This window comes from Spodoptera frugiperda, chromosome 15 (assembly GCF_023101765.2).
Source record: "Spodoptera frugiperda isolate SF20-4 chromosome 15, AGI-APGP_CSIRO_Sfru_2.0, whole genome shotgun sequence".
NCBI classification, from domain to species: domain Eukaryota; kingdom Metazoa; phylum Arthropoda; class Insecta; order Lepidoptera; family Noctuidae; genus Spodoptera; species Spodoptera frugiperda.
Window position 1 is genome coordinate 10,899,354 of NC_064226.1, and position 22,506 is coordinate 10,921,859.

The following is a 22,506-nucleotide window of genomic DNA, read 5'->3' on the forward strand; positions in this document are numbered from 1 at the left end:
CTTTTTTATTTCGTCCTCAATCGTGTTCTTTATTTCGGAAATTATATGTTTATTGTTTTCTTTTAATCTTTGCATTATGAGTTCACTCAGATTTTGAAAGGAAAGATTAGTAGGAGTATCGTTTTCCTTATCGTCTGAGCATAGGGTATCGCCCAGAAAGCTGAGCATAGGGTATCGCCCAGAAAGAAAGGGATATTTATAACCGAATTCTTAAATGAAAACGCGCGAAAACATAGAAATTTACTTCGTGAAGAAATGATGAAAGCACGGAATAACGGCCAATATGCAATAATTCGAAACAACAGACTATTTATAGACGGAAAACTAGTTACACTAAAAGATAATAAAGAAATCTACCTAACTTCAACATTAAAAACAAACCAACAAGAAAAAACAATTCAACAAAACACGAACATAAACTATACACCGGTCAACAACGAAGCCCCTCCTAACAATACATTTCGTAACTACAGAACAACAATTTAAAATTCTATACCAAAATATACAAAGTATAAACAATAAACAACACCTACTCGAAGCTTTTATTAACGAAAAACCTGAATATAACGCCATATGTCTAACTGAAACGTGGCTATCCCAGGAGAAACTAGAGCACCTACACATCGGCGGCTACACAACTGCAGCATCCTACTGCCGGCGCACTCGAGGAGGCGGCGGCGTCTGCATACTGTTACAAGAACATATAGAATGTAAGGAACTATGTGATATTAGGGATATGTCTATAGAATATTGTATAGAAACATGTGCAATAGAACTACCTAAAGAAAATGTACTAATAGTAACTATTTATTGGAACAAAAAAGAAGAAGAAATATTTATGTGCCAACTAAAACAAATTATGCATTATATAAATAATAAATACTCTAAGTACAATGTTATTATAGGAGGAGATTTAAATATAAATATTTTAGATAATACTTTAAAAACTAACCTATTTTTAGATTTCATGTTAGAACACAAATTCATACAACATATAAAATCACCTACACGAATTTCTACAACAACTTCAACATGTCTAGATTTAATATTTACCAATTTCAATAACAAAAACAACTACACTACCATTGAAGAACTAGGTTTCTCTGACCACAGTGCAACAATTTTACACATGCAAATAAAGAACACCAATCACAGTAAACAGATAATCTGGTATACTAAAAAAAGAATCTTTAACGAAGATAACATAAATAAATTCAAATCAGAAATAGGAAAACATAAATGGCAGGACATAATAACAACTAATAAAACCATCGATGAAAATTATACTAACTTTAAAAACATATTAATAAAAAACTTAAACCAGTGTATACCTTTACAAAAAATTAAACTAAAAACAAATCCCAAAAAACATTGGCTAACAAAAGGCATTAAAATAGCGTGTAAAAACAAAAGACTACTTAAGATTCTAACAACGAAAACTAATGAACCCATCCTAGCAAACTACTATAAACAGTACGAAAAAATACTAAAAAAAACGGTAAGAACATCAAAAAAAATGCTATATATTAACAAATTAAACAAATCAACAAATAAAACTAAAACGATGTGGGGCATAATAAACGAAAAAACAAACAAAACAATAAAAAGAGAAAAAAATAATTTAAAACTTAACATAGACAATAACGCAATTACTGAACCTAAGCATATAGCAAACATTTTCAATAACTTTTTTGTATCTATAGGAGAAAATAACAACCCTTTTGGAACCGAACCAATGGGAGCTCCGGTAGTCTGTCCTACAGAAAATACAATGTTTCTCAGCCCAGTGGACGGATACGAAGTAAACCGTATTATTAAAAACCTAAAAAACAAAAGAAGCCATGGTATTGACGAACTACCCCCCTTGCTAATCAAACATTGCGCTGACGAACTTACACTACCCTTTTACCTTTTAATTAATCAATCATTCGAAGAAGGACTATTCCCAAAAGAATTAAAAATAGCTTTAATAAAACCCATCCATAAAAAAAACAATAAAACAGACCCCAGTAACTACCGCCCCATAGCACTACTACCTACGGCATCAAAAATCTTTGAGAAGGCAATGAGCAACCGTGTATATTCGTTTTGCGAAAAATATAAAATACTAGACGATTGTCAAAATGGTTTTCGTAAAAATAGATCCACAGCTTTAGCAGTTTACAAATACGTACAAGAAGCCCTGAATATAATAAATAATAGAAATTACGCAATAGGTATACTACTAGATATGACTAAAGCTTACGATAAGGTGAAATTTAAAATACTTTTAAATAAATTACACGGGATCGGGATACGGGGAAATGCTCTAAAATGGTTTGAGTCCTATTTAAAAGATAGAGAACAAATAGTAGAAATAGAGTACCGGTAAACTATGGCAACTTTACCAGACCCTTGGCAACTTTACCATACTATAGGTATTCGGTATAAACTCATTTATCTAAAAATCTAACCCACTAGAATTCTGTTTTGTAATAGTAGTATTTTTTAGACTTTAAAAGGAAATATTTACTATATTTTGCGTAGACGTAAGACTGCTATTATGCCAGTAATGGCCGTCACAATGTATGCGTGAAAATGTGCTAAAAGTTAGTAGTTCCTAAATTGTGCTCACAGAGCCTAAATTATTTGTCACAGGTGAGTGAAATTTTGATCTTGTATGTATAATATAATTACTGTTGTAATGTCAGCAATCGCTTTTTCTTTAATTTATTGATAAATAATCGCTTCGGTAATGTTGACACAGGTTAGGTAAAGTTGCCACGGCCTGCTTTGTGGCAACTTTATACAGTTAGGGTTGGCAATAAATGTTTTTTTCCTTGTTTGTGTGTATGTAACCATTTTCGAATACCTAAATTTCCCATCATAATAGTGAATATCCTGGATGATAATATAATGTATTTAATAATACCTTTTGTTTTAGAGAAATGGCTTGAAACAAAACCGCAGAAAACTCAGAGCTAGACAATATAAAAAGTATACGAAAGTAATGTTAAAATTAGCTATGGAGATAGTGAAGTCAAAAAATTAAAAAGTCAAAAGATTAAACATTATTTTGTAGCCTTTTTTACAATTTTAAACATAAATATAAAATTTTAGAACTTAATTTAGTTTAAAGAACAATATTTATGTCAGATATTTATGCTTTTTTTTACTTTAGGTTTAAGGTTTAATAATTTTTTTTTTAAATATACATGTCATAAAAATAATTCTCATTTTTTGACAACCCCGAGCGTAACAAATTATTTGTATGTAAATTACGATGAAACCCGTGGCAACTTTCCCGAACGTCTGTGTAGCCGTTATCTTTATAGATTTCCTCATATTGTTTGCATTATAATACGAAGAGGTCCTAGATGAAGCCCTCTGTACCTCAACAACTCTTTAATATGCAATACACGATGAATACGGCGCGTAGGTAAAGTTGCCAAAAATTTGGTATCTTTATGTTGTTTTTTCTTTACTACGGCTAAAGTAAGCGTTTGTATATAATGACGATTACGGTAAAGTGAGCCAGATAGACTACAATTCTAAATATATAGTTTTGGTTTCTATGCGTCTTATGGTTAAAAATATATTTCGATTTTTGTTCCAAAATATGGTAAAGTTGCCATGTTTTACGGTACTTTAATAAAAACAACAACGAAATACAACAAATCAGATCTAACCATAAAGCAGTGAACGCGTCAATCCCACAAGGGAGCGTCATAGGATGCCTTTTATTCCTCATCTACATAAACGACCTTCCCAAAACAATAAATGGACCATGTGTATTATTTGCAGATGATATCTCAATACTCACCTCGTGCCAAGTAACCGAAAATATAAATGAAAAACTAAATTCCTTACTTACCTCAACATTTAACTGGATGGAAAACCATAACTTAGAAATAAACTTCTCCAAAACTAAATTAATTACCTTCCACCCCCATCAAAAAGCCCCAATAAAACTAAACTACTCTTATAATAACACAAAACTAGAACAAGTTAACGAATTCACTCTCCTCGGTATAACAATAGATACACATGTAAACTGGAAAGTACATATACAAAAAATTAGAGCGAAACTTTCAAAATTCTCATACGCATTACGCGAAATCAAAAAAACCACAAACCTACAAACTGCACTAGTCACATACTATGCCTACGCCCAAGCGTGGCTTAGTTATGGCATCATATTATGGGGAAATAGTACCGATACACATACCATCTTTACCTTACAAAAGAAACTGATCCGGATAATAACCAATATCGAACAAACAGACAGCTGCAAACCACATTTCCAAAAACATAAAATTCTCACACTTACCTGTTTATACATACTAGAAATATGCAAATTCGTCCGACTTCACCCAGAATTCTATAATGCCAGACAAGATATTCAAAAAAAATATAGTCTACGACACAAGAATAGATTAAATCTACCTACATCCAACCTAAAAATACACTCTTCCGGTCCGTTAATTATGTCAATAAAAATATACAACAACTTGCCTAGAATGCTCAAAGATGAAACTAAAACCTCTGTATTTATAAATAAATTAATAACTTTCTTACACTCCAAATGCTACTATTCAATAAAAGAGTTTATGGACGATAAATCAATAAAAAAATAACATACACACACACACACACACACACACACACACACACACACACACACACACACACACACACACACACACACACTCACTCACTCACACACACACACACATACGCACATACATACCCATCCACACACTCCCTCCCTCTCTCTCTCTCTCTTACACACACACGCATACACACACATACACATAAGTAATCACCTACAAAGTATAATTTTAAGATCTCAATAATTATAATTATTTAAGCATTTTTAAACTAAGATAAACTATAATAATATAAAATTATATAATTATTAAGCCTGAATTTTTATATCTTTAAAATTGCTGTGCCCAAACTGGGTCCATAATTGTTACTTTTACTTTTAAGAACATCTCTGTACATACATTGTGGAAAGCAAATAAATGAATATGAATATGAATATGAAAAACCTATTATAGAAATATTTGCACATTGTAGGTCGTATTTGTCTTTGCAAAAATAACAAACAAGGTTTTCTAAGTTAGGCAAATCTTGTTGACATCCTCCGCACACAGTTGCCATTTCTAGAGATTTTGTAGTTACTGCCCTCTAGTGTGTAATAGCGTCTTGGCTTCGATAAATCGCATAGGAATGTCTTGTTGTCAAAATGGCGCAGTTGTTTTTGCTACTCGCCGCTAGATGGCGTTGTTTGTGTTTTTGATTATAGTAATTTTATTTTGGTTTCTTTTCTTATGAATATATTATAAGGAAATAGCTGTTTAATACCTTTTTAATACTTCTTGAATATGTTCGTAGCTTGTGGTTCAATAATTTACACTTTTCCGGCACTTGACTGTTTTTAATTTTTGAATCGTAATTTTTGAAAAAGTTCGTTGGCGTAAACACAAATTCTTAGTTTTTATCACTTTTCTTCCAAAAATTCGTTTGAACTACTTTTTTAAACACTTATAGTTGTTATGTATTAACTTTTATCGGGTTTTTAAGGCGATAGATGCACTTTTACTATTTTTAAAATTTAAAATACGCGGCACTATTTGTTTACGTGCGCACTGCAGCGCCACCAACTATCATTGAGATAGACTATATGTACACTATTTTTAGGGGCTGTGTATGCAATAACAATTAGTCTGCCATTATGCCATTAATGGGCTGGTAATCCTGTTTCTGATGACTAGACAGGCAGTGGCGTAGCGTAGTGGGGGCGGCAGGGGCGGCCCGCCCCGGGCGGCACTTTTTAGGGGGCGGCAAATTTTAAACAATAAATAATAAAAATATTTTGTAAATATTTCAACCATTTTATATTTTTTTCGCAACTAGAGATCGGAGAAAGTAGTGATAGTGGGGATGGAACCTTTAACGAGTGTTCCTGCCCCGAGAGGGAACCTTTAGATAGAGTCGACTGTACAAATTTGGACCGAATAAAATGAGCTTACTCTTTAGGCGTAGTCCCGAAATCATGGAAGACGGCCTTGGTCCATCCGATCCCTAAACAAAAACCGGCCAAGTGCGAGTCGGACTCGCCCATGAAGGATTCCGTAACAGCAAGTAGATGACATAATATAATAACTTGGTTTTACATAGTGTTTGTATGAACGACAAAGTTATATTTGCGGTTTTTGAAAATGTTTTATTTCTTAAAAACTAATAATGATATCTGGTTCAAACCAATTTTCGTTGTTAGTTTCTATTGAAATCTACAGCATATATTTATTTTTGTTTTCTTCTTCTTTTATTTTAAAAGTTAGAGGGGGGGGACACTCATTTTTCCACTTTAGAAGCGTCTTACTTTCAAACGGTTAATTTTGACGAAAAATAGTTTTAAGAACCTTAATGTCTTTTTTAAAGACCTATCCATAGACACCCATTATGGATATGTTAGCTGATTTTTCTTTTTAAATCAGTTCCATGTATGGAGTGCCCCCTTTTAATTTTTAAATTTATTAATTTTTATTCAAAATTCAAATAGCGGTTACCGAAATACATCAACCTTCAAAGTTTCAACTATGTAGGCCCGACAGTTTCGGAAATAAATGGCTGTGACATACGGACGGACGGACGGACGGACAGACCGACAGACATGACGAATCTATAAGGGTTACGTTTTTTGCCATTTGGCTACGGAACCCTAAAAAGGCGATAGAACAAATCCGTCCAACTACAGACCGATAGCCATAACTTCCCTCTTCTCGAAAATAATGGAATCCATTAGCTAGGATCACTAGCTACTCAGTGACCGACAATACGGTTTTCGTAAAGGTCGGTCGGCTGGGGATCTTCTGGTTTACCTGACACACCGTTGGGCACAGGCGATCGAGTCTAAGGGGGAAGCGTTGGTAGTTAGCTTGGACGTGGCGAAAGCCTTCGACCGGGTTTGGCATAAAGCGCTTCTTTCGAAGCTTTCTTCCTATGGTCTTCCCGAGAAATTGTGCGAATGGGTCTACTGCTTCCTTGCAGACAGAAGCATTAAGGTCGTTGTCGACGGGGAATGCTCCGACTCTCTGTCTGTAAACGCAGGTGTCCCTCAAGGCTGCGTGCTATCACCTACCTTGTTCCTCCTCCATATCCATTGATATGGAGGAGGAACATATCATTATATGTTGCAAATCAGCAGCATTCATTGTTATGCGGATGACAGTACAGGTGATGCCTATTATACCGGCCGCGCTAACATTTCTCGGGAAAACGTCATCGAGAACCGAAACAGACTTGTGTCTGAAATCGAGACTTCTTTGCGGAGAATCTCAGATTGGGGTGAACTGAATTTGTTCCAGTTTAACCCTACTAAGACATAGGTCGGCGTGTTTTCTATTATAAATGTATGTAATGTGTAGTATACATTAAATTAAAATACCTAAATAAGGGGGCGGCAAAATTGTCTTCCGCCCCGGGCGGCCGACACTCACGCTACGCCACTGTAGACAGGCTAAGGTGCGTTGGGGTAAGATCGGCGCAGGGGTAAGAACGTACAAATCAAATATCTCACTTATTTGGCTATATTTTTTAATGCTGATCACATTGCGTGGCACGTCATTAAGTTCCGCTCGGTCCCGCGGTGACCACCACTCGCTCCGGTCAACACGGAGTGAGATATTTGATTTGTACGTTCTTACCCGTGCGCCGATCTTACCCCAACGCACCTTATTTAGTAACTTAAAACAATCTTACTTCTACGTAGCTTTTTCCCCAGACACTGTATTACTGACTAGGTACTTAGACGAGTTAGTAAGACAACATTGGTTTTATTAACCGACTTTCCAAAATGGAGAAGGTTCTCAATTCAGCCGGTATGATTTTTTTTAGCCCTAAGGATACTCACCGATACAATATATATTGGAAATAAAACGAATAAAGAATAACATGGCATATTATTTATTATCATAAAAATGATAACCTTATATTCTAACCATTTTCATACATTAACAGTACAGTAAAAACAATACATAACTTTAATATAAATTGGTTTACATAATATGTTCCTTTAACTTCTTATTTAATTATAAAAATGGAGGGAATCTCAATAACGTTGAGTTATGCAAGTAATTATTTTTATTATGACATTACTTTGGATAATACGAAGCAATACACAATATTAATAGCTACTTATATTTATTCGTTAAAAGTACTTATTAATTAAAGATATTATGGGCGGATTACTCATTATAATAGGTATCGAATTGAACTATTAGGTAAATACAGCATTGATCTGAACTGGAGAACAGTCTCGGATTTGTGGTCAAAAAAATACTTTACTAAAATTTCAAATAAAAGTAGGTCTTCTTAGAAAAACATTACTTTTAAATTCGATGAATGAGATTAATAAAGATGGGTACATATTATTACTTATATAATTTCATCTTTTTAAAATTTAGTTATCTACATTTTCTTCTGTTTTGTCTATGCCTAAATACATAACACCTACACAATATAAAAATCATAAATTCGTCATTGAGGCTTTTTATCTAATACTTATTTTATTAGATAGTTACAAATAATTACTTTTACATAAAACAAACTTCATTTTTGTCTTAGACTTACAAAAATTGTAAAAAAAACAGTTCTTTTTGAAGCAATACCATTAAGCGAGAAGCGAACCACTACACAGGTAGTGTTAGAACAACATTTGACAAAACTTACATTAAAATAAAACAATGCATTAACTCTTTAAGCCTAATCAATAAGTTTTTCTTCATATAAATACTTATTACTATAAATAATTCATTGTTAGTACTATTTACAAATGCGTACCCCTTTATTCTACGATACAAGTAGGTAATAATAATTAATAGAATGTGTTAAGTTTACAAAAAAAGTATGCGAGTAAACTTTAAAAGAAAGATGTAATTTTTCATTATATTAGTAAATGAAAGAGTATGTACCTATATTTACAATAAAATGAAATGAAATGAGAATGATTTTTATGGCAGTATAAAGCTTAGTATATGAAAATACTCGTTTAGTATTTGTCTAAAAACATTCACGGACGGATATAGAGAGAACAATAATTAGGTACTACAATATACCGAATTAATGATATACCTACGTTAATACAGATCATTATTAGTTTAATTTCAAAAGACAATTACTTACATGTTAATCAAAGCATTCACAATGATCTTATTTAATGTTTTCTACGTGTAAATATATAGATCCTAGTTCTACAGGTACTTACAATAATACCTAACTACTAAAATGGACGGTAGCACAAGTGAGACTACTCCGCCTCACCGGCAGAATGTGAGTATGTTCCACTTTATTCATGCATTGCTTTATCACAGCGTATACTATTTTAAAACATAACTTAAGGGCGTTACACGTGGTTCATACCAATGACGTATTTATCCAGTGCTTGTGAGCTCCATTAAGGATCCATTTTATTAATGACTTTTCAAACCGAGCAGTTAATTTTGCATCGTAGGTAACGTTTCGTTGCCTATATTTTTCGACTAAGTACTGAGGTCATATCAAATTTTAACATCTTCCAATTAAACTGAAAGTTATTTAGTCTATCAATAATTACATATCAAAACAAAACGGCAGTACTTATATTGGTCACTGGACTCTGATCAGTCACTGGGATAATAACGTCATGGCTTGAGTGAGATACACTCGCTAACAACCTAACTTACCGCTAGAGGGCGGCTGTACGATCACGTGTAACAGTTGTCTTCATCGGCGTGGTCAGAGCAGTCTATGGTGCCGTCGCAGAGCTGTGCTAGTGTGATGCAGCGACCGTCCACGCAGCGCAGTTCACCACTCGGGCAAGGTGAGGTGTGCGCACGTGAATATTCTCCCCTGCTATAGTCACCGCCGCCTGGCGTAGTCTTCCCGCTGCCGTCTGCACTAGCTGGTTGGGCTGCTCCCGCGGCAGGAGGCTGGTAGCGCTTAGGTGCAGCAGGCGCTATAAGTGTGTCGTCTTTATCCGCATATGAGTAGGTCTCGTTCAAAGAGGAATCATCTGTTGCTGCTTCCGCCGCCTGTGCAGCTTGTGCTTTCTGCAATATTAATAAAATTACTAAATTAGTATTTATGTTAAAATATTTATTGATATTTTCAACAGACAGACATAAGTAATAAGAATGTTTACCCTTAAAAGACCAGCGCCATCAATAACTCTATCCAGATTGTTGGCTGTTTTATCCAAACGAGTGGGCTTTGTTGCCTCTATGAGAGCTGTCGGGTTGGGTGGAGGCACTCCAAACTTCATTTGTTTCGCGCGGGGCCCTACTTTTATGTCAACCCCACTACGAGGTTGTTCTTTGCCCTCCTTTTCAAATTCATCGAAAAATCCTAGATCTCCCATGTTGACGTCTTCGATGGATTCGTTCTCTGAGGTCTTTTGCGGGGTTCTATCTCCTTCAGACTTTTTCATGTCAACTTCCTTTGCGTTGATCTCTGTTGTAATTTCTTTGTTGGTCTCTTGGTGTCTTCCTCGCAAATGGCTATGATGGTAATGGGACAACCTTGGAGGTAAGGGTCGGCGCGTGTAATTTCTTCTCAAACCATTGGTACTGTCGCTCGTGACAAGAAGTTCCTTGCTGCTATCAATTTCTAATAGAAAAACATTAAAGTAAAATGAGATATAAAAGACATAAAACATTGCAATTTTACTTTTATTTTTATTATGAGACATTTAATTATTTCACTATAAAAAATAAGTTAAAGCTTACCACCGCGGTGACCGGAGACCTTCTGACCAATAGGCACTCTGTTTGGTCTCCGGATGGCTGGTGCCGGAGCGGAGCCTGCAGATTCTTCACCTGGCTCGCGAATATCGGAGCCAGGTTGCGCTTGACTAGGTTCCAGTGTGTCGGCAATAAAAGTATGCTGGTTCGGCGTGCCACAGGTTTCAATGTGTTCGTCGTCGCCATCAGGACAATCCGAGTAGCCATCGCAAAGCCAACGTTTAAGGATGCACCCACCTGACCTACAGCTGTAAAACAAAACATATTTTCGTCTTTAAACTTTCTTTGACTCTTTTAAGATCTAACGGATCTAATACTTTTATGTATGTATTACAACAAGAATATTATTTTCAATATAATTACCGATATTCGGCTTGTTCGCACTGAACGCATGTAGCTTCATCTTCTCCGGCGGAACAATCCTTGGTACCATCACAGATCCAATCTCTTGGAACACAGGACCCGTCGCCGCAGCCGAATTCACGAGGGTAGCACGGGGCCTTGGCATCCACGCAGTTAGTGCGCGCGTACTGCTTGCAGTTGAAAGCCGGAGTTAACTCAGCGGGGATTTGACCGTCACACGAGTCAAAGATTGCTGAAATTTGGACATGATATTTTGCTTTACGTAAATCTTCATAAATAAAATAATGAATTGCCTTCAGTGAGCTAATTTACCTTTGCAAAGACTGTAGCACGGCATTTTCAGAGGATAAGGTGGGGCGTTGCATTCAGGTTCAAGTAGGGCACACATGAAGTGCTTGATACGGTCACTGCAATTAGTAGACACCAAGTAGTCGATTTGGGGCAGGAGAGATGTGATTTCCATATCTCCAATCTTCGCTGGCGCTCCTGCTAGGTCGTACGGTAGGATGCCTCGACACAGAGCCAAACGAGTCGACCGACACTGAACTGAAAAAGAAATGAACAAGGTGGTACTATAGCTCTCTAAGTATTTTCCTAAATTACAGCGACGAAACAAACAAAAGTAGGTATTAGTTACACTCATTCACGATAAACATTAGTACTCTGAAGCCCCCACTATTGCTACAAATAGGTACAACAATGTGAAAGGTGTGAGGTTATCATCAGTACCCTACATACCATTTTCTTCATTTATAAAGATGGTCCCGCATGCCCCTCGAAATAAACATTAAAGACTTACCCTCTGAGTAGACATTGGACGGGTATTTTTTAGTGGTTGTGTCATCTCCGTCACGCCACGTCGGGAGCGTGGGGGACACTCTGGTGTTGTATAAAGAGCTTTGTGTTGTCGATTTCATTTTTTCTGCATCCTCTATAGATATACCAAATAGCTTTGAATGACCTGAGGTGAAGTTGACGTCGTCAGTATTTGGGCGGCGACTGTAATACTCTTCTACTTCGAGCGGCACACGCTGGTCTCTGTCGCGTTCGCGGGTGTACAGGATTGGCTGAGTGTGTTCCTTGTGTTCCTTGTGGGTAGACTGATGCAGTTTCACAGACGCGGGAGGCTCCACAAACTTATTGGTCACTTGTTTGTGCTCATGAGTGGTGAAATCATTTATAGTTTCAGCTCTATTTATGACCTCTGTAGTCGGGCTTAACGCTTCGTTGAAATAAACTTCTATAGGTTTTTCAGGCTTTTGAGTGATATGTGGCTTCGACGTAGAGTCAGTGGCATCGTCATTATCGTCGAATTCTTCAAACTGTTTTGGTGTTCTTAAATTGTTGGAATCGGCTTTTTCGTTGCCGTATTGAACTTCAGGTGTGATATGGGTCGGGAATACGGGAAATATGGGCAGTTTTCTTATAGTATTTGTATTCGTTTGAACTGTACTTATTTCAGTGTTTTTATTGTTTTCGGCATCGTAGAAATCTATTTCCGACGGTTTCGAACCTGCAATTATGTGATTGGAAAATATTTGTGAGAATAGGTGTGGTTTAGTTAGTCCAAGTACACGGTACACACATCACATGTATGGTTAATTGTCCCACATATCGAAGGTAAGATTGTGTGGTGTATTGTGGGCAACATAAAACATTCAATTGTGATGTAACAAAAATTAGTGCTTCTCATAGAAAACTAGCTAAGATATAGTTTGTGTGGTTGGTGAATTGTAACATTTGAGCCCAAAATCGGATTTTCGTATAACTACACTATAACTAATTATACGATATTATGATGTTATAGTTATTGGTACTAATGAAGTTTATAATCCTTACCGCGTTCTTCATTCACTGGTTTCTTTTTGTGATGTTCCCTTTGTAGATCCGAGACTGGGTGACGAGGCCTGTGTCCGGCCACGACAGGCTCCCAGTACGTCCCGTTCTGACCCCCAGCCGTCTCCAAGTTGTCTGGAATTGTGAGGTTAATGATCGGATAAGCATGAATCTATATTTAGATATGATTTGAAGATGATTAGGCAAATTGTATTGCGCCTGATTTTTTTTACAATTTTTTTTATTTATTTTTTTATAGTACGGTAAGGTAATTTATACCGATTACATAAAATCATTTTCATCTAATGTAAAAACACGCTATTTCACCATTCTCGTGGAATAACATTTTGTGGATCACATAAAATTCCAAACGAGAATCGAAAAGCAAGCCCGCACCTGCTCACCTAATCAGGTCACCAAGCATGTAGTCTGTTAAATAAAATACTATTAATCTTAGCTCTTAGTAAAAAAATACAACTAGTTAAAAAACATATTAAGTTCCTGCAAAATGTTCGCAATGTTCGTTCTTCGTTTGTGTTGCTCAAAACCGTTAACAGGCGCCGTTTTTTTCCTTGTACAATCTCTATTCTAAAATCACATCCTAAATAAATAAGACTGACATTTATGTATAAGTAGGATAATAGTACATAAGTATAAAACATAAAAGAACAAAATTTTGATGACTTTAAAGTCATAAAGGTTTAACGACATCCTACAGAATATTAAGCAATTTAGGAGATTGAACTGCTTTTATTTGATAGTAGCCGACATTCTAATTTCAGACCAGGTAGCTATAAATCAATAAACTTATATACCGTCGATTGAATAGCCAGATTAACTTTGACGCGTGCCAAAAACCTACAAACGTTAACGAGAATTACTAAAATAAATTGAAATATCTACTCATAGACATAGGTACTACGCAGATACATTGAATTTAAATCAGCGATATTGAAAATCATTGATTCTAATAGTTTCCTTCTAATTTACGATTTTGTATGCAATTTAAGCACTAATAACATACATTTTGAGACATGATTACTACTTAATTGGGTACTTATTTTATTCAATTTCAGTAGATAATAAACTGCTTCAAAAATAAATCTTGTATGTAATAAATAAATATTGCGTACTTCAGATTCGTTGTAAGATACTTCAATGTCTAATAAGTGGCCAAAAAGTTATGCAGTTTTAATGCTGAATTATTCAATACCTAGGTACATCGTTTTGTAAAGATAATGACATCATTTGTATTACGAAGGCAATGCTAACTAGTGCTTGCGGTGACCGGTAGCTAGACGGCAGACTCTTACATTAAATAACAGTGTAACAGATATTACGTCGTCATCTTATTATTATCATCTTGTTATTTAGACACTCGTTTATAATGCCATCTTTGATGATCTTAGCCTTACTCATTCCTGTCATTCTATTAGATTCTAGTTAGCAGTTTTATCTAGTCTACAAAGCGGCCGTTTTTTCATTTATACATGTATAAATTAATATTATTGTTTCAATTAAAACAGCGTTTAATAAACATTATATCAGTGTATTTTTTTTTCAGTATGCAAAGTAGACATATTAGCTATGTACATTAAAGTTGATTCCATCGTAACAGGAAGCTCGAGTATCATTGAGAGCGAAGCCGCGTGTCGGAGAAAGCTTGGTTCAAGATGTCACGGCACTCCTCGTGTCAGCCTAGTATCGTCATTAATCCTTATCGCGGTTACACAATATACATACATAAGTAATGCGGTGGGTAAATAATGCTCCCGTTGTCAGTGTCATAGGTGAGCACTGGGACTTCCGTTCACGACTGTGTTTTGTTACGTCTGTTAATGTGTTTAAACCGAAACACTAGTTTATTTTGTAACACTGTTATTCTAATAAATCTATTTTGTCGGAAGATGAAAGTACAGAATACCATAATTCAGTAAAATATTAATTCTCCAACGAGTCAGCTCAAAGATGTGGTAGAGAAGTTAGTTCACACTGGTATTGGAACTGCTGAACTACTTATGTTATATTCGAATCTAGATTACTATCTAGATTCGAATATTGTAACCCAAATTGGAGAAAATCCAGGTGAAAGAAAGTTATCTTTAAGTGTCTAAATATGTCTGTTTCGACCCTAATTTACCTACTCTGCTGATATTATGATAAACCTAATGATATAACTTCAGGGACAACTAGATAACCAAAATATTTTCGTAACCAATCGAGTTGAATTCCGCTCATTTTCTCGACGGCACGCACCGAACAGTTTCGCAGAAGTGTGACTTAACCGATGTACGGGATGTAGTTTAGGCTCCCTGTAACACGTATCCTACTTTGTAAGTAATTAAAATGATTGCATGTTACATAACGCTGTAAGGCGTGTTGGATGCAGTGCAATTTGAGAACTAGTGCTGTGTCGATGTTGGTGACTATTAGCCCGGGTACCTTGCACGAGGAGTCATTAGGTAATTTAGTAGATAACTGCTTTACACATAGATAAGCGGTACTGTCCCAGCCTACAGGGGCCACACCTCGGCAACACATATCAACTGTCGTAGCTCCACTAGTTATAAACGTCCTTAATTACAACTATAAGTAACTAATTCCATCGCGAATAAATTGTTTTGCAAATCGAATGGAACATGGGTAAATACTTAATAGATGTATGTAATGGTTTTAATGACATTACCTACATGTTTAAGAATCAATAAGTGTTTAGATATAAGGTCTTAACTATCGATTTTAAACTTACAGTTATCTTGATTATTAGGTTCATTTTCAATCAAATTCAAACACATCATGTTCCCCATTCTTGCGATGCCTTAAAGTGCTCTTATAAGCTACAGATGCTTCAAAAGCACAGGGAACTTCCTCCTTTCTCCGAAATATAATTGGAAACCGCAATAATTTTATTGTATTCAATCATACATTCATACTTTATATGTAATGATTGCAACAATACGGTTATTAAATCGATACTGGAAGCACTAAAGTACCTATTCATTAGCATCAACAGATAGCAACAACAACCTTCAATTAATTTTCGTAATTGTTTTCGCGTGAATCCGCATTTGATTACACGCGTATGTCTTCACGTTTTGCATACTGTAATTAACAGAAAGTACCGAATGGATTGTATTGGTGTATAATAAGTTTGATTGTATGTAACGTGGGTGTCAGCACAAAGATGTGTTGGTGTATGTGTGTGGTTAGTAACTAATTCTTTTTTTATCTAAAAGCTAATAATACTTCTTTGGACGTTTTCCTTTGAAAATTAGGATTGTTTGTTACATTTCTGGTAATTTAGAGAAAAAAAATATCATGACATTTTACAATCTAAATAACTTTGTTTGTAAAAAGTATTTTTACCGCCTCAATTTTTATAAGTAGGTAATAACCCTAAAACCTTCTCCTAAGACTGAAAACCGCATCAAAATCAGTTCAGCCAAACGCGAGATAAAAGCGCAAAAACACACACAAATCAAACTGTGAACCTCCTTTTTTTTGAAGTCATTTAAAAAAAACAAGTGTCTGTTTAGAATCCAGACTAAACAACGATTCATTTAGTCTTTGTTGATTTTGTTGTTATTGATTATACAGACACCGCTGCATTCTAATCACAACATTTGAATAGATCTCTAGCAATAACAAACAACACGACGGAAGAGAAATAGTAAACTTCGTACGCCATCTTAAGTGCTCTTGTTTATGTGATGATTTCTTTAACTTTCATTGTAGGCATTGCAAAATTATCCGAGTTACATAAAACACTGCGACACGACGCCGAGCATACATTTTGTCTATCGAAAAAGGAAAAGAAATGCGAAAAAGTGGATCTCGTATAAAAATAAATTCACCTACATGGCTTTATGGATGCACAAAAGTATCAGCGAGGTCAACTTTCGTTTTTACGTATCCTTCGCAAAATAAAAACACAATATGAGAGCAACAAAGGAGACTGGAGCGCATCCGGTCGCTCGCGGCGCGGCGCAGGCGCACCACGACCATGTCGGTGGGACACCCCACGCAATCAAATTATTGCTCACCACAATTTTACTTTACCATTTAAAAATCTGTTATTAAAAATCCCTTTGCGTGTGAGATGTGAAAGTGACTGAATATTTATGAAGAGATCAAAAGTTTCGAGAGCCTCGTGCTCTTATCAAAGTACAATTTGCACATGAAAAGGACTATAATTGCTTTGAAAGTTATTTTACGATGTCTTTCAGCTTCCACATCGAGGGCAATTACTGATCTTAATGCAAAAATTAACATTACACACTTTCTATATGCAAATTCCCATTTATTTTTAGACCAGGTCACGGCGATAAAGGAGTCAAATAAAATATTGATTGAATAAACATATGATGGATTCGTCAATAACAGTTTAGTCAACTAGAATCCAATTACGTTTATTAGATAATAAAAGTAATAAATTTCTATTACGAGTTGATAGATAGATACGTGTATTGCTAAATTATTTGTTGGCTGTCTAAACATTTTTTGTCAACAAGTTGTATGAGGTGTTGATATAACAAAGCTATTTGTTACCAAGTCCATATTTGTGCGGGTATTTCTACAATCGTGTCTGTGTTACGTGTAGATTTAACCTCTGACATCGCTCGTGCCGTCCGGCGCGTCTTCACCGGAACCCGAGTGAACTCTATCGCATTATAATAACGACTTTCGATCAACTCAAATAGCGTCTGATATAACCGACATTATGTCAAAAACTTCTCAGATGTTAATTAACTTCCACTGATCTACGATACCACCTTATCTTTATTTTCACTGCCCCATTATCGTAACTAGTTGGATCGGACACGTTTTAATATAAAAACATAAAATTAACGAATACTGAAGGCATTTAATAAGGTGCAGATTGTAAGGTATCGCGTTAACATTCTCACGAGAGTTCACACGCGCTTTATATTGATACACCTAATAACCATATTGTACCAATGAAAGCAGATAACAGGGTAAAAGCGTTGGTCTTTCGACGGAAATCATAACCATTGATATAATAAAACAGTTGTAAAATATAAATGGGTTTAGAATGGTGGTTGTGCTGTCTCTCGTCCATAAACATCGGTGATTTAGTTGTGGGAACTGGATACATCCGAATGTGGTGTCATTAACAACAATGGTGTCAATATCAGCTTTCAAGCAATACCCACGATACAAATATGCGAGGTATGATGCAAAGCTGCAGATATTGGAGCATTACGTTTGGGAAATTGAAAGTTCCGACGTGACCAATTCAACAAAGCCTTGTGTACACCATATATGTACACACTCAAAGAATAACTTCGGCTAATCGGAATTCTGTTCCTTTTATAGCTTCGAACAATTTTGATAACTACGTATTATGATTGTCTAAAAACTGTTGAATTAAAAATGTTGGCTCATTTGCACTATTAATTGGTGGTAACCTTTTGGGTAGCGAGTCAACTTTGTTTTATGTTTGTAGTATCTACAAAATAAGACACCTTGAAACTAATCAAGTTATACTTAGATATAGAGATACGATCAGACAAGAAAGGTAAGAGGAGAATTGCTCACGATTGTAAATAGGTAAACGGGTGAAAGGTATAGAAAGGTAGTTCCTACATAAATCACAAAAAGGTGTACAAACTTATTTGTTACAAAAAGATACGATTGTATGATAACGACTTCATCAGTTTAGTAAAAAAATGTCAACGATATATTTGTAATAGCTTTTGCCCGCGACTTCGTTCGCGTGGAATAGTGACTTCCGGCAAATTTTTGGTTTTAACCACATAGTTCCCATAGCTATAGGCTGATGATGATGATGATGAGTTCCCGATCTCGCGGGATCTTTTCAAAAATGAGATGTGGAAGATATTCCAGGGAACTCTTCAAAAATCAACATAATGAGCTCTGCGTTTGAATTTAATAGATGTATACTCACTTAGGGCATTGAAAAAATAGTTTAAAAACGGACTTTAACTAAAGAAATATTATAATCTTTCCGAACTTAAGATGAAAACTAACTTAAAACTAAAGAAAGCTACGAATTACGAATTTATAATAATTAAAAAAGAAATTATATTAGAACCTATCCTTTATGCTATAATAACCAAGCTTAAACTAAATAATTTAAAAGAAACGACTTAAATCTAATCTAATTAATTTATAAATTAGACTTACAATTTTATTAAAAAAACTAACTACAGTAACTACTAATAATCGATATCAAACTAAACCTACGTTAAAAAGTTTAACCAGAAAACCAGGAAAACCCAACAAATAAACTTATTAATTGACAAATACAACGAAACCAATTTAGAATATACGAAACAGCAGGACCACTACAGACAAATAATCATACGACTGATAATACACATTTTCTACAATAGTACCGAAGCGCTCGGCCGATACCCAACCAAATAATTGTAACAAAACCATTGATAGCGCAATCTATTTCGCTCCCAACGCCATCTATCGAGGATAAAGACAACTTGGATTATTTATTTATACTCCGTTCGGGCATTTTCTTTGTACTAAAAGTTTAATTATATTGATACCTTTTTACTATTTGTTAACTTTTTTTCGATGAATTAAAACAATAACATGAACCGAAGTCGTGTAACGATCGACATAGAATTATCTATACTCCGTTAGAGCGTTTTCTTTGTACTAAAAGTTGTATTATGTTATATTTTTCATTGCTTTTTACTATTTTGTAAAAACAAATTTCCAATGAATTAAAACAATAACATAACAAAACAATAACAAAACAATAACATGAACTGAACAATTGTAATTACACCATTGCGCGTTCAACGCCATCTATCTACGGAGTATAGGAACAGCCCGACATTGTTCAATTCCGTACTATATGTACGAAATTGAACAATAGATGGCGCTGTATGTCCGGAATAATTTTTTTTTATTTTATTTTTTTTTATTTTATTTTTTTTTATTTTATTTTATTTTATTTTTATTTTATTTTTATTTTATTTTTATTTTATTTTTATTTTTATTTTTATTTTATTTTTATTTTATTTTATTTTATTTTATTTTTATTTTATTTTTATTTTATTTTTATTTTATTTTTATTTTATTTTTATTTTATTTTTATTTTATTTTTATTTTATTTTTATTTTATTTTTATTTTATTTTTATTTTATTTTTATTTTATTTTTATTTTTATTTTTATTTTTATTTTTATTTTTATTTTTATTTTTATTTTTATTTTTATTTTTATTTTTATTTTTATTTTTATTTTTATTTTTATTTTTATTTTTATTTTTATTTTTATTTTTATTTTTATTTTTATTTTTATTTTATTTTTATTTTATTTTTTGATTTTTGAAATAAAAATATATCTATGTCCTTTCTAAGGTTCTAAACTATATCTGTACCAAATTTCAACCAAATCCGTCAAATAGTTGCGGAGATTAATGGTATAAGCATAGAATGTTCGACGTGATTCTTTAATTTGACATAACTTTTTTATTTATTAACCGATTGACATGAAACAAACACTAAATGTAAATTTAAGCATCCCACAATATATTCGTGAAAACCGCATCCAACTCGGATCAGCCGTTTCTGAGATTAGCGCGCACAGACGAACAGACAAACAGACAAACAGACAAACAGACAAACAGACAAACAGACAAACAGACAAACAGACAAACAGACAAACAGACAAAAAAAAAGTTAATTACATTTTTGGGTTCGACATCGACATAACAATAACCCCTGCTATATTTTTTTTTTTATTTTCAATGTACAGACAGCACTTTTCTACGATTTTATTATATGTATAGATGTGCGTAAGAAGTTCAGCTTTCGTTTTTGTTTGTCGTGTTCGCTTTCCCTTGACTTATTGCCGTAATATAAACAATATAAAATTTAATTTGTTCTGAATGTTCAATTAATCATTATTGTTAAGTTAAAATTATGATTTATTCGTGGTGCAAATCGAGTGTCAGATTACACATAATAATGCTCATATTTTGATATTTCCACAAAGAATGTAAACAATATTCGTTTGGTACATTTATACATATACCTACCTACTTAAACTTACTGATCTATTATAGAGAATTATTTATTATTCTGAATGGGTTATTATGGAAATGAAAACTGAAGAAAAGTTGATTGAATTGAATAGGGTAGAACCTAAACACCTAAGCACAAAAAAATGTCAACTTTAGGTCACTTAAAATAATGATCAATGACAAAAAGATTTTCTCAATTACATATACACAATTTATTATTTAATATTATATTCAATGGTTACTTACCAGGCATAAGGAAGTATACGAAGATAGCGAGGGCGATGCACACGGCGATTAGTGCGACTGGCCATCTTAGTACCCGCAGCACCCGCGTCACTTTGCTGGCGCCAGTGTTGCCGTCCGTGGCCACACGATACAAGCTGTCCGGGTGGGAACCCTGAGGATAAAACATAAGGGGCTGTTAATAAACTTGGACATCATTAAAAAAAGGTTTATATTGATAACCTTGATAGTCGTGATCAGCCTACCTACATCTCTAAAAGTTTGGCTAGCAAGAATGTATGTGGCATTAAGCCCACCCTTGTACACATTTATTAAAAGTCGGCAATATTAATACTTCTTTCTTCTTAGAGTGAGAAGAAAACTTTGTACTTTTTCAGCAGTTGTATAGCTTCAGATACAAAGCTTTGTTTCTGGGGGCACGGCAGTGCCCCCGCCAAGTCGAGCAAAAAAAAGCGGCACGGCCGTACCATCCTTTTCTCGAAGCAATTCGGGCCTTTTTCGACCCCCTATAATTCGGTTGTGGATAAAGCAAGAAACCTGAATCTTCAGTAACTAATCCGGCATTGTATAAACACGGAATATTTAAAATTTCAGTCAATTTGAACCAGTAGTTTAAGAATGACAACTTGTTAAAGTTTCTAAATTTTGTCACTCACTGACTCACCGATCATCAAAAGTCCAAGGCACTTCTAGCAGACTTAGAAGCTTCATATTTGGAATACATATAGAGTTTAGTGTCTTAATCATGGGAAAACTTAAATATTTTGTAATTTCGGTCCAGTTTTCCAAAAACACCAACTGCATCAATAACTTTGTAATCCCATATAAATATATGGGATTACAAAGTTATTTATGCAGTTGGTGGTTGGTGGTGGTTATAAATTTAATAGGTGTAGATAGGTACCTACCATATGAGGCAAGGGAGGGGGTATAGGGTGGGTAAGGGTGTGTTTAGCCCATGAAACTGAACAACATTATTACTTGTAAAATGGTCGACGTAATGAAAAACACATGATTGGACATGTCTTGAAGTACGAAAATCTAATAAAACAATATATTATAATTTAAATCTGTTATATATAAATTGTTAGCGCGACTAGCCTCCTTACAGACAGACTGGCCTCTATTTTACTCTATGACTGACAACATATAAAAATAAGAAAATATCATAAGACCTTTAACAAAATTCGTTAGAAGTAGATGGTATCAAAAAGAAAGGCTCTACAAAAAGAAGTGAGATCCCATCAAAAACATCCTGTAAAAAACCC

The 22,506-nt window shown here is 34.5% G+C and overlaps 1 protein-coding gene across 4 annotated transcripts in view; it reads right to left on the reverse strand.

The window, feature by feature from the left end:
* Positions 1 to 7,937: 7,937 nt before the first annotated feature.
* The window catches only part of LOC118278749 (uncharacterized), a 73,647-nt gene continuing 59,078 nt past the window's right edge, over positions 7,938 to 22,506 (reverse strand). For 3 of the 4 annotated variants that reach the window (XM_035598109.2, XM_035598086.2, XM_035598094.2), the window contains 8 exons: positions 21,242 to 21,392; positions 12,969 to 13,100; positions 11,929 to 12,642; positions 11,442 to 11,675; positions 11,130 to 11,361; positions 10,752 to 11,014; positions 10,169 to 10,632; positions 7,938 to 10,076 (listed from right to left, as the gene is read on the reverse strand). In XM_035598109.2, coding sequence (XP_035454002.2) covers positions 9,732 to 10,076; positions 10,169 to 10,632; positions 10,752 to 11,014; positions 11,130 to 11,361; positions 11,442 to 11,675; positions 11,929 to 12,642; positions 12,969 to 13,100; positions 21,242 to 21,392 — 2,535 coding nt within the window. In that variant the 3' untranslated portion in view covers positions 7,938 to 9,731. The remainder of the gene's footprint in view (positions 10,077 to 10,168; positions 10,633 to 10,751; positions 11,015 to 11,129; positions 11,362 to 11,441; positions 11,676 to 11,928; positions 12,643 to 12,968; positions 13,101 to 21,241; positions 21,393 to 22,506) is intronic. The other variant, XM_035598102.2, reaches the window with a different exon arrangement.